General features: G+C 37.9%; 1 protein-coding gene and 1 long non-coding RNA gene across 5 annotated transcripts in view; one reads left to right on the top strand and one right to left on the bottom strand.

Annotated features, from left to right (window-relative positions):
* Window positions 1-283: 283 nt before the first annotated feature.
* Window positions 284-12,236, bottom strand: part of MYO10 (myosin X) — a 96,815-nt gene continuing 84,862 nt past the window's right edge. Inside the window, 8 exon segments of the mRNA XM_040550262.1 lie at window positions 284-2,669; window positions 2,957-3,148; window positions 3,523-3,975; window positions 5,976-6,096; window positions 6,973-7,109; window positions 7,727-7,934; window positions 9,629-9,926; window positions 11,707-11,830. Coding sequence (XP_040406196.1) covers window positions 2,559-2,669; window positions 2,957-3,148; window positions 3,523-3,975; window positions 5,976-6,096; window positions 6,973-7,109; window positions 7,727-7,934; window positions 9,629-9,926; window positions 11,707-11,830 — 1,644 coding nt within the window. The 3' untranslated portion in view covers window positions 284-2,558.
* LOC121066589 overlaps window positions 9,628-12,236 on the top strand; it is a 37,526-nt gene continuing 34,917 nt past the window's right edge. For all 4 annotated transcript variants that reach the window (XR_005817853.1, XR_005817851.1, XR_005817852.1 and 1 more), the window contains exon 1: window positions 9,628-9,694. This is a non-coding gene — a long non-coding RNA (uncharacterized LOC121066589). The remainder of the gene's footprint in view (window positions 9,695-12,236) is intronic.

A 12,236-nucleotide genomic window follows, 5' to 3' on the forward strand; every position in this document is an offset into this window, starting at 1 on the left:
TCCAAGCCTGGGTTATTGCCTAAATGCATGTTTAAGTATTTTATAATTTCAGGAACATTGAAATTTCAAACCTAGGCTTATTTATTATGTGATATTGATTTTTATAAAAAAAAACCAACTTTTTATAACTATACATTCTTTTGAGTATTAACAATTACAAAATTTTTTATTTGCCTCCACAGCAGTAACTGAGATTTGTGTGGAAGATTGATGGAATTAGCATGAAGAGAAGCTCTTAGAGGTAGTGACTGCTTCTTCTGTGTATTGACTAAGAGTAACTACCCCTCCTAATGGTTGATGGCATCCACAGGTCAATTAGGAAGTAAATGAATTGGGACTGGAGAACTGGCTTTGCCTTCTCAAGGCTACAACCCTCAACAAGACTGTCACTTTATTTTTTTTTTTTAACCACCTATTAATTGTGATGTTGTTTGTGAACATGCTCAGAGAAGTCCCTGCCACAGTACTTGGACAAAACTAAACCCTCTTGCAACACTGGCTGAAATTTGTTTTTTGTGTTATTCCAGGGATGTCTTGCTAAAATCAGCTGAGTTCTTTCTAAATAACTTGTATATGGGAAAAATCAGAATTGTTAGTCACCAGTACTGTGTGTGTGCATAATATATACAATATTGTGTATGTACAGATAATATATACAGTATAATATGACTAACAATTCATATACAGGCACATACTGGAGTTACAGTTCTCTCATTTTCTTTTCTTCCTTAGGTAAGTTCCTCTTTGTTAGGGGAAGGGGGGCATGAAATACGGGGAAAAATTTAGTAATATCATTATTTACAAGCATGTCCCTGACAGAGTGACTGAAATTATTTGCCAGTTCAGGCAAATTTGAGGGTTTTTCATGGGATTTCTCATTTCCCTGTAGCATATAAAGGCTGTGTGCACTTATGAGGGCAGTGCTTGCTGCCTTATGTAGATGGCTAGTTAAAAGCCAGCTACTTTACATCAGGGCTAAGCAAACAGCAAAAGTTTTACTTGCATATTGCTTGTAGAGTGGAATTGCTCAGCAATCTTTCCCTGGTGTTGTATTGGTGTAACTGACACGTATCATGTGATTAAGTGGGTAGTTTTGATCAGAGATGGAAACTTCGCCATCACAACACAAAGCACATGCACCTTTCCAAGCATAACCATTATGTGGAGTCAGCCCTGTTTTCCTGACTTGGCAGAATTAAGGGGTTTCTGTACATCCAACTCGGCATAAAGTGGAAACAAAACACATTATGTACATTTTCTTTATTGCTGGACATTTTTATTTTTTTTGAGTAAGTAGGCATAATTGCTTAAAGGCTGAGGTTTTTAATAACAGTAAGTACTTTGTCTTTTTTTTTTCTGTGGACTAAAAGATACCTTTGATCAAAATTTTGCCTTATATTACACTTATTTCTGTACAAAAATAAAGTCAAAAATCAGCTTACTTTTAGCTGATATTCCCCAATGTATTTACAGGGTACTGTCAAGAAACTTCATCAGGCAACCAAGTAAAATATAGAACTCTATATTAAAGCAGTTGCATTGTATTCAGTCAATTCTGAATGGCTCTGACCTTTGCCAGTCAGTCTGGGTTGGAGAGTCCAGCCACAATTATAAGAGTGGTGTCTTTAAAAGAAAATTTTTAATATTAAAAACTTACGCTGACATTATGGAGTACTGGAACTGATAATTGTATTTCCGTATTAGAGCAGTCTATAAATATTCTCAGCTACATCTCTCTTTATAATACAGCAGATACAGAATGCAGACTTCTGTTACTTATAGGGTAATACATATTTGCAATAGTAAAATCAATGTATGAAAATTTTGGAATTTACTTGTTAATAAAACCGCTTATAAAGTAACCATACAATTGTAACCAACTATAACTCTGAACTATTAAAATGTACAGAAAGACTGTTTACACCATTGCACATACTTTTTCCCTTTGCTTTGAAAGACTTATGAAATACAGAATAAAATTAGTCAAATTTACTGACAGCTCAAATATGCATGTGCAACGTGCACATCCACAGAAGCAAGAAGAAGCAAAGTGTTGGCATCTGTCAGGAAGGCTGCCAGCAGCTCTCCAAAAAAATATACCTTACTCTTCTTCCCTCCCTCTTCCCACATATGTGCAGGCCAGTAGGTTAGCGCAGAATGGATGAATAAAACTTTGTTTTCAGTGTTCTGAAAGGACGAAAAGTTTCCCCTCCACTTTTATCATCAATTTTAGGTCAATGCAAGTTGGGTTTAATGTTGTAAGGCACTTATTACTGCTTGTATTGCAGTGGATCCAGTCTTAAGGCATTTGTTACATCAACTGAAGATGATAATGCTTTGGAAAGTTTTGAGTGAGCTAGCAGTTCCAGTATGTGACTATTTCAGCTGATTTTTCCCTCCCCACCCTCTGGTCTTTCTACAACAAGGTTGGAAGATATTTTCCTTGGAAATTCTGGTTCTTGGTTAGCTTGTCAACAGATGTGATCAGTATCATCAGGTCGTTTTGAGGCCAAGCAGCGATATGTTCTATTTAGAGTGCAGTAGAACTGGTTTTGTTTTCACCTGGAGCTGCCCTGGCTTCCATGACTACTCACTGATCGAGAGGTGCTGTAGCGTTTTTTCACAATCATACTGATGTATGCTTTCATCAGCTTTGCAATGTCAACCACCTGCCAAAAGAGAATAAAGAGCAGAAAGTCCTGAGTAAGGTAACAGTATGTGAATGAGTTCCTTTATACACTAGCAGTAAAAGAAACTGTTGAGCTTTCAGCACAAGTCTTTTGCTGTTAAATAAAAATTCAGGACTTCTATCCATCTCATGATGTCTTCTCTTTAGCTTTACAGGGATCTGAAAAAAGAATCTGTCAACAGTCACAGCAGCTTCTTTAATTACCAAGTAGTCTGCCTATCAGAACAGGAAGGCCATAGTACTAACAAAATTCCTTCTTGCTCTTACCTCACTAGTCTCAAAAAGCAATTCCCTCTCATCCACCACGATCTTGTAGGTGTTGGCAAGCGGTGCTCCGAATGACAAGATATGTTCATACTGAAACACCTCCAAAGGCCTTCCTTCCCCACGCTTGTAGACAGAAACAGCATCAGCGCTGACTCCAAGCCACAACTCTTGTGGGAAACCTCCTTCTTTGCACTAGAGGAAAGAATGTAAATTAAAAGTAACGGTAACAGAGGAGCCACACCACGCTTACTGTTGAGATTCTTGCCTGTAGCTATTTTAAAATAAAAGTGTATTGCTTGTCCATCTTTGAACAACATTTTATGCTTCTCCTAAACACACATGCAACTTACAGTGTAGCATTCTGTCCCTCTGTATTTTATGGGTAAGTGGTGGATTTAAATGCCTACAGTGCATGCTAACTGGAGCATGCTTTTAATATACAACATTTTATTACATCAGCTGTCTGAGTATTTGTGATATAGCATTTATGGTTTCACCAGTCTGTAATGAGATCACCAGCTATACAGCACAACCTATATTTTGAGTGGTCAGGAGGTCTTACTCACCTCTACGTCAAACAGTGTTGACCCATATCCAGGCCATTCCTTAATCAAAGCCATATACTTTGCCATAGCCTGCTCCTGGTTCATCCTCTGCAGTTTTTTCCATTTGTCAATAATACTAGTCCTGGAAGCTGAGATTTCCTCTTTGACCCACATGTCTAACATCTGATCCTCCTCGACCTTTTGTTTGCTGACAGAGCCACTGCGAAAGCTCCTCCGCAATGTTCCTTCAAGAAAGCTGGCTCGTTTCTTCTCAGCCTTCTCTGCTGCAGTAAATGTTTTGGTAGACTGTGTAATTCGAGACTTCAACTTTTGCAAGGGATATACTTCCTCCATTTCTGGTATGGTGGTATGTGGAGTGTAATCTCCCTGAAGGTACTGGAGACGCAAAGCTGCAAGGACCTGGAGCGTTTCTTCAGGAGCAGGATAGTGTCCTCTAATCACTGCTTCGTGGGCCTAAAGAGAGGAAAAAGGTAACTTTTTATGTACAAACTAATATTTGAAAGAACTGAGAGAGAAATGGGAAACAGACTTAGTGCCAAGCAAACCCAGGATCTGAAATAAATGAACCATCAAATAAAACAAATGTGGTAAATCTCATGGCAAATTTGTTAAACTGGTTAAGACAGGGTTTACCAGAAGAACTGCAAAGCAATTGATGAACTTGCTTAAGGGGAATTTCTCTTACTAGTACAGCTCTTTGAGAATTCAATTATGTAAGGGCAACTGAACCACTGAAAGAAGAAAAATTAAAGGGGAGAAAATCAGGAACTAAACACTTGCTTGGGAGAAGTCATCTATGTTCGAGGGCATCGGGAAGAAATAGTTATCTACTTTTACTCAGTGCTATTAATAATCTGTCTGTGAAACTGATGTTTCCAGAATGATGAGCAAAACCCTAAGACAGCTTTGTAACAAACTGCACTGAGGGAAAACAGTAAATCTTAAAAGGGTCCCAGATAAAATTATTAAATTAAATTAATTAAAAAATGTAGGTTACAGAACTAAAACTTAAGACAGAAGGGATCTCTCTGAAGTTAGTTGCTGAAAAACGTCCATGTCTGACACTGAAAGCAAGTTGAAAAAACAACAGAACTGATGAACCTCTTTCAGGTATTTTAATATTAATCGTAAGTATTGAGTGTGCCATGCTTTATAACTGAAATACTATTGGTCTTAGCAAGACATAAAATATTTGGCTGAACACCAGTCAGTACTGAATGCTACATGAAAACGATCTGCCATATAAACCAGTAAAACAAATCTGATGCAGAGCTCTCATGGATTTTCTTATTACAGTTTAAATTTCATCCCAAAGTGGAGGCATTAACAGGCTGACTAAGCCCAACCAAGGCAAGCTTGTTGCCCAGATCCTTCAGCCAACAATGAGTGTTTCTAGATCGAGCTACAGCAGTAGGCTCTGCAAGGAGACTTCCGGTAGACTTGTGCTGTAACATGGTGCCTTAAAACCCAAACTGTGAAAAGGAAGAAATACTCCATTACAGTGAACGTGCTCCCAATCTTGTGGGAAGGGGAAAAGGCTTCATCCATACAAAAATTCAAATATGTCAGCTCCTGATCACTTCATGCTTACCTGCCAACAGAACATCTGTGTAAACTTGTTTGCATGCCAAGACACTGAAATCTTTAAGTCTCTAGTACACACCTGAAAGAAGCTGTTCACTGGAAGACTTTTTAGCCATTTGCAGTATAGTAGAAAAGGAGGAGGTCTTTCCACAATAATATCTGTCATCAGCAGGTTTCAGAGTAATTGCAAGACTTCATATAATAGAAATCCAACTGCTGAGGCATTTAGTTTTCATTATAAATCATTTTTGCTTATTTTCTTTTACGTTTTGCAGTATGGCCTCACTCTTTGCTCAGCACCATGATTAAGTGGATTTTGGCTTACTGTACCTGTCTTATGGTTATGGCTGAGAGCGGACTGATTTGTTTTACTATGGTGCCTATGAAATACCAATCAGGTTTTGAAAAGCTGCTGGTTAGTTCTATACTGTTTTCAATATGGGTATCTCAGAATTTGCTTGCCAATTACACATTTTTACTTTATTTGTTGTACTTTCTTAAGAAAACAGTTTCATAAGAGCAAAATGAAATGCAGGTATTATCCTTTTTTTCTCCCCCAGATATAAATTATCTAGCATAGGTCCAGTTAATCCAATTTTTTCACCACTATACATAAAGCAATTCACAGGTAACGCAGAAGCAAGAATAGTCATAACACTAGGTGAATCACATTTGGTTAATTTATGTCAGGATAAGCTTATTTTTATCACTGAACTGCCTTTATTTTTTTATTATTGTTATTTTTACATTTGCTGCATGAGCAGTGCATTTAGTTAAACAGAAGCACAATCAAAACATTCCCCTTGTTGCCTAGATCTCGCTTTTTTCCTTCTCTTAAAAGTGCCTCAGAACAAAACCTTTTTCCTTACCTGCTCAAACATAAAGGCAAATTCCACGCTATCTTTTGGGACATGTTCCGTGTCCAGGAAGCAGTAGAGCTTGAAGTAGAACTTCCAGTGCATCTCCCCAGCTTCGGCAGTGGCAGCAAGCCTACAGGTGTGTGTGGAAAGGGAAAGAGAGATCAGACCTTCATAATTAAACTCCTTTCTAAATTGACACCTGAAAAATTTCAGCATGGCATTAGCTGAATTTTGCTTTCCTACACCTGGTATCAATCTGGTATTGTTGACAGCAGTTAGTTGTTTCAAGTATACCTGACTTATGTGATCTGGAGATACATATAAATATGTATTTAAAGCCCAAAACTAAATCAAGGACTTACAAATGTTGACTCAGTACTCAGTCAACTGTTTCTAACCCAGTTTCTCTTCACAATCTTTTATCTATGGTTCAGACAAGTGTTGATAAAAACAACATTATTAAGTTATCCTGTTACAAACTGTACTTGCACATTAGACATTCCTTTTTTTTTTTTCCCCTCATTATCATCATAGAATCATTATGGTTGGAAAAGACCTCCAAGATCATCTGGTCCAACCATCCCCCTACTACCAATGTCACCCACTAAGACATGTCCCTAAGCACTATGTCCAACCTTTCCTTGAACACCCCCAGGGACAGTGACTCCACCACCTCCCTGCGCAACACGTTCCAATGCCTGACTGCTGTTTCTGGGAAGAAATGTCTCCTCATTTCCAACCTGGACGTCCCCTGGCACAACTTAAGGCCATTCCCTCTAGTCCTATCACTAGTTACCTGCGAGAAGAGGCCGACCCCCAGCTCCCCACACCTTCCTTTCAGGTAGTTGTAGAGAGCAATAAGGTCTCCCCCGAGCCTCCTCTTCTCCAGACTAAACAATCCCAGCAGTATGTAGATAAAGGATGCTGATTGCCATACATATAACATCAGAAATGTATTAATTGCTATTTATTAGATTTGGTGGGAGAGAAGGAGAGGTGCACTCACTTTTCAAACTTCGCCAAGACATCAGCCACAATGGTTCTGCTTTCAATTGCTTTATCAGTAGTTCCATTATATTCAAACAAAGCAAACATATTTCTGCTGTCCTCCATGGCCAAACCACGAATTAACTTTTCAACCACCTAATGAAAAACAGCACATGAAGAAACCATAGGATGGAAAAGTAGTACCACAGATGCAAGACAAATAAGTAGGAGAAATTCAAAACTAGGTTTTACATTAGGCTAAAAATGCTGCTAAGATATTCTCATCATCAGTATTAATTGTTGCCAAATTCCACTTTCATTTTTATCCTAAGTAAGGATGATTCCTTCAGAATATATATGTGCTATCACCTGCCCAGATATAAATAACCTTTGTATTTCACCAACTCGGCTAAAGTGTTCCAGCTTAGCAAACAATTTGGCCTCGTACACATCAGTATATACCTGAAGTTATTCCAATAATGCCTCTATTGAGTTGCTTAGTCTGTCCTGCATTTTTTCCTACAAGAGCGCTATTGCTGGGTAATCCTCTGCAGAGTAAAGACAGTTGTAGTAGCCGGGATTTCTTCAGAACATCCTGGAGGGGTGGGGCAGAGAGACCTGTAAGCCTTCCTTGCCCTGACAGCAGCGACTGTGCCCTCCCACCTGGCAGAGACACTGCTGGTACTTCCAAGGGCTAACACCGCTACTGGCTGGAACTGCCACTACAGAGAAACACTGGTTCTGTGCCAAAGCTGTCTGTCACCACTTCTCACCTCTCCAGCTGTGGTGTGTGAGTTGATCGTAATCTTACAGGAGCCACCACCATGACAATACACTGTAGATGTCATTTCCTGTCTGCTGATCAGGGCTTCTATTTCATCCCGTGATGGCACAAACTCTCTGCATTTGGTTTTTTTCAGAGATTCATAAGTAAAAAGTGCATATTTCTCCATTTCAGTTCCTGGAAACTGGTCACGAACCCTGTAAGACAAATATTATTTAAGTTGCCAGTCTGCAAAACAGAAAGTTTATTTATATGAGAACCATTCTCTCCTGAAAGTGACAAAGTACTGCTGTATTCAGTATGCTATTTAATTGGCACAGTCAAAGGTTTATCTACACTGTCAAGGAAAGTGTTCTAACACGATTTACTGTGCGGTAACTTATGTACACACATCATTTTGTTCTGCAAACCTAACAGAAAGCAAAAACAGAACCGCCTTTATAGCATTAACTACAGGAACATTGTAACAGCTCAGATTTGACAGCAGGATAACTAATAATCTTGTTGCAATCAACTCCCTTTTTTGTCAATAACGGTTGTTGAATAAAGACAAAACTACACTGAGGTACTACAGAAAAAAAACATTTTTGACAGCTCAGTTTTGCAGCAGTGGCACTTAGGATACTTGATTTCTATTCATGACATTCTTGAAGATTCTCTCAAACCTTACTGTTCAGCAGTTAGTACTACAAATATTCACCAACAACTTTAATGAACTCATTTATGATTATATATTACAATAATATTTATTTATAATGAATTTAATGAACTCTTAATTATTGAAAACCACTGAATTTCAGTAGCTTTTCGTACAGAGTGTTTCTGTAATATTTCCAATGACAAAATATCAGCTTCTTCAACCTAATAAGGTTTCATTTATAAGTGTATGAAAAATTAGAAATTCATCATCTACAAGGCATAAAAAAATTCCTGCAGGATTACAGCAATGCTTTAAGAAGACTGTGCAGCTATAGTGTTGAAACCAACCTGCAAATATTGTCAGATAGCTTTATTTTTTTTTAAACAGGGAGACTATTTTATGAACTGAGTTAAATTAAAAAAGTGAATCAATATTGTTATTTTTTTTAAAAATTCCAACATTTATGCATAGTGATTGATGTATTTCACAAATCTCACTTTGACAGGTATGTCTTCAAGGATTTTACAAACATTTATAAAATAATTACATTCAGCACAGTGATTTACAGTATCCATGTTCTAGCACAAACATAGATGTGACTTTTAAATTACTGAGAACAGTTTGTAACTATTGGACTACTTTTCCTAAGGGGACACACTTTACGTTCTTCGGCTGCATCAGAGCAAGAGGAACTCCACATTCTGGTTAATGCTTAGCTTTCAAAAATGTTTTGTTTTCCTCAACAGTTGCTAGTGTTTTAAATTAGATTTGCAAATAAACATTTTAACCTCAAGTATATCTTTAAACACTGTAATGTTCTTTTATGTGTATAGTACCTCAAAAAACTAAGGTAAGCATGATGAATAATTTTTAGCAACTTGATTTGGACAGTTAGGAACAGGACCTGCGCATACTTGCCACAAGTCATTTAAGCAACTTTTTTTTTTAAGCAACAAAATTACAGAAAGCCCCCCACACCCCACACCTTTCGTCAACATTAGTAAATTATGATTATGCATTCAGTTTCATGGGGTTTTGCTTGATTCCTCGAATAAGAATCAAGATCAACTCAAACACTGTTTTCTTACAACTTTTTTTTTTCTTTTCAGATTTACTCTTTAGCATAACCAGTTCATTAAGTGAACGTATCTTCAAATCACACTATAAGATGTCTAAACACTGTTACATGTTGTGGGGAAAAAGACAGTGAGTGAAGAAACTTCTTGCTCTTGTAGTTGGAAGGCTTCTCACCTTTTGAGATGAAACTTGAGATATTTGAGGATGCTACGACTTGGCAGAAATGTGCAACTCATGCAGGTGAGTATTTGCCAACTATAAAGGTTCCCCACGCTCCCAGGGTTAGGCACTTTATTGGTCTGCTTGATGAGCTGACAGTAGAGCTCATCTCGAAGAGGTCGTAAATCATGTCCTGTTTGTAGGATACCTTGAATTATAGGGATGGGATCAGACATAGACTCCAGCTGCTGTAAAGAATTAAATATCTTGATAGCTTCATCCTGCAGAGTTGTGTAACCTTTGTCTTTTAGCACTGCGAACAAAAAACAGGGAGAACGGTGCTTAGACTGAGATACGAAAGAGAAAGCACTCAGACTTACCATAGGAATTGCCCAGTGATATATTTTATGGCCCTTATTATGCAAGATATTAGAACGGATCTTTTCCATTTCCAATGTATGATGCCAACTCATTTTATGAGCTATTCTGTTATTGAGATTTGTTCTGAATGTAATGAAATACCATTTTGAAATTTCTGACAATGTAGCTTAGAATGTGTATTTTGCTTGATCAGAGATTTTTGATGGAGAAGCTACTTTGATGGAGAAGGGATCCACGCTGCTGGTAGTATATCACTTTGTCACTGTCACAAGAAAGTGGAAAGCTAGTCAGATTTTAAGTGAGGTAAAGCATGACTGGATTATGGAAAGTGACAGGTTCATGACATCACTTTTGTCTACAGCAGAAGTTCAATTAAACCCAAACAACATGAATAAAACAAAATTTCTGCCATGAAACTGCAACTTTCTTATGAAGTGCTGGAAAAGAAGGTGATTTGATTGATTTTCATACTACAAGTTTTTCAGCATGGACTAAGAACTTTCACAATATTCTTAAAAGCACCATGGTGCTTGGGTTCAAGGGATGAGAGATTGCTTCGGTGTATGAATCAGTTATGCCTACTAACCATCAAAGCATGAAGCAGTACAGGCGTATCTTCCAAATAGTAAATTTCTAACCTAACATTCCTAACATTATACTATTAAAGAAAGTAACTAGAACTCAACTGCAAGTCATGGCAATAACCGAGCATCAGTCCATCTGTAGAGAGAGATTTAGTATGGGAAGATTTTGGAAAGACTTCTACTTCAGAGGGAGCTAGCCTTTTCTGTCCATGGGGATTAGAGAGCAATCATGCTGCATTTGTGCATGGGACAACCAGCAAAAGTGACCAGCTCAAGATCAGAATTGTGGCTTGCCAATGGACAAGAGGAGGAATAAAAAGAGAAGGGAGAGGTTTCTCCTAGGATTTTATTTTTCCTTTTCATTCATGCAGCAGGATATCACGTGATTTATCAGGAAGCGTTACAAGAAATACCTTAGCTTTTAATCAACTGTTACCTCCCACCCTCCTCCCAGGGATGAAACTTCTGATCTGAGACAAATCTTGTTTAATACACAGCTGCAAAATAATATAAGCAAATCCATTTACAGGCATCAGATTCATAACCATCGATAACTGTGACCCGTTCATTTAAAACAGACTTCTAAGTTAGTGATTGAACAAATAATATTAAAAGACACGATTACACCTGCTTCAGGCATAAATGAACCATTACTTTTTCAAAGCATGCCCATTCCCAACTTGTTTCATGTAAATAATACTTCCCACCACAACTGATGAACCTTACACTTGTGAATTGAAGTTGTGCAGCTGCAGCTCCCCTCATGGGATATGAAAAAGCAATAATTTGAGAAGGAGTGTATGATTCAAGGAGACTGAATGAATTGGGTTTTGTTCCTGATTTCAGTGCCAGGCTTTTAAAACTCTGTCTTCTTAGCTGTTTTGGTAACAAATTTGTCTTAAAGCAGCAATAGCAATTTTCCTTTCTGTAACACTCCTGTAAGGAGCACCATAAACACATGGTTTTATGCTAGGTAAACTGCTGTTCTCTACCTTCTGCAAGAGAACAGGGAAACTTCTTTATTTGCATTACAAGAATAATTTTTTCACTATACCCATGGACTGAAAACTCCCATCCCACAGTTTAGTCTTTCATACAGAAAAGTGTTTCTATGCCTGAAAAACTTACAGTTTAGATTAATGTCCCCATATGGCAGCGGCAATAATGGCGAGTGCAACGGATGATGAGTGTAACGGAGAATAGGGTTTCTCTTATAGATCTGCTCAACCACATCAGCATTCAGGCAGTTTTCCTATTGGGGTAAGAAAAAAAGCAGGATGTTGGGTTCAGCATTAACAGTGATACAATGCTTTGTGCCTTTAGGTTGGCTATGAAAAGATCAGTCATCAGTGTTACTATCTGGTGCTAAATCCACTTGCAGGTACTGTGGCTGCCATGGTTTTCTGCAGGCTATGAATGCTTAGTGCCTGCTAACCTCAGTAATTGCATAAGCTTACTTTATCTGTGCAGTAAAAAAAACTAACCATAGTAGTGCTGCAGGAGACACAAGTGAAGTTTCATGAGGTTATCTGGAAGTGTGTTTTCATTTTACGATTGTTTTATTCCAGTATTTCATGGCTGAAATTATATCAAGACATCGTTCTTTAAGTTTTATTTAGAACTATTTCTCCAGCATACCTAATTGGCCTTTTCAGTTG

The sequence above is a fragment of the Cygnus olor genome, chromosome 2 (genome assembly GCF_009769625.2).
Source record: "Cygnus olor isolate bCygOlo1 chromosome 2, bCygOlo1.pri.v2, whole genome shotgun sequence".
Taxonomy (NCBI): domain Eukaryota; kingdom Metazoa; phylum Chordata; class Aves; order Anseriformes; family Anatidae; genus Cygnus; species Cygnus olor.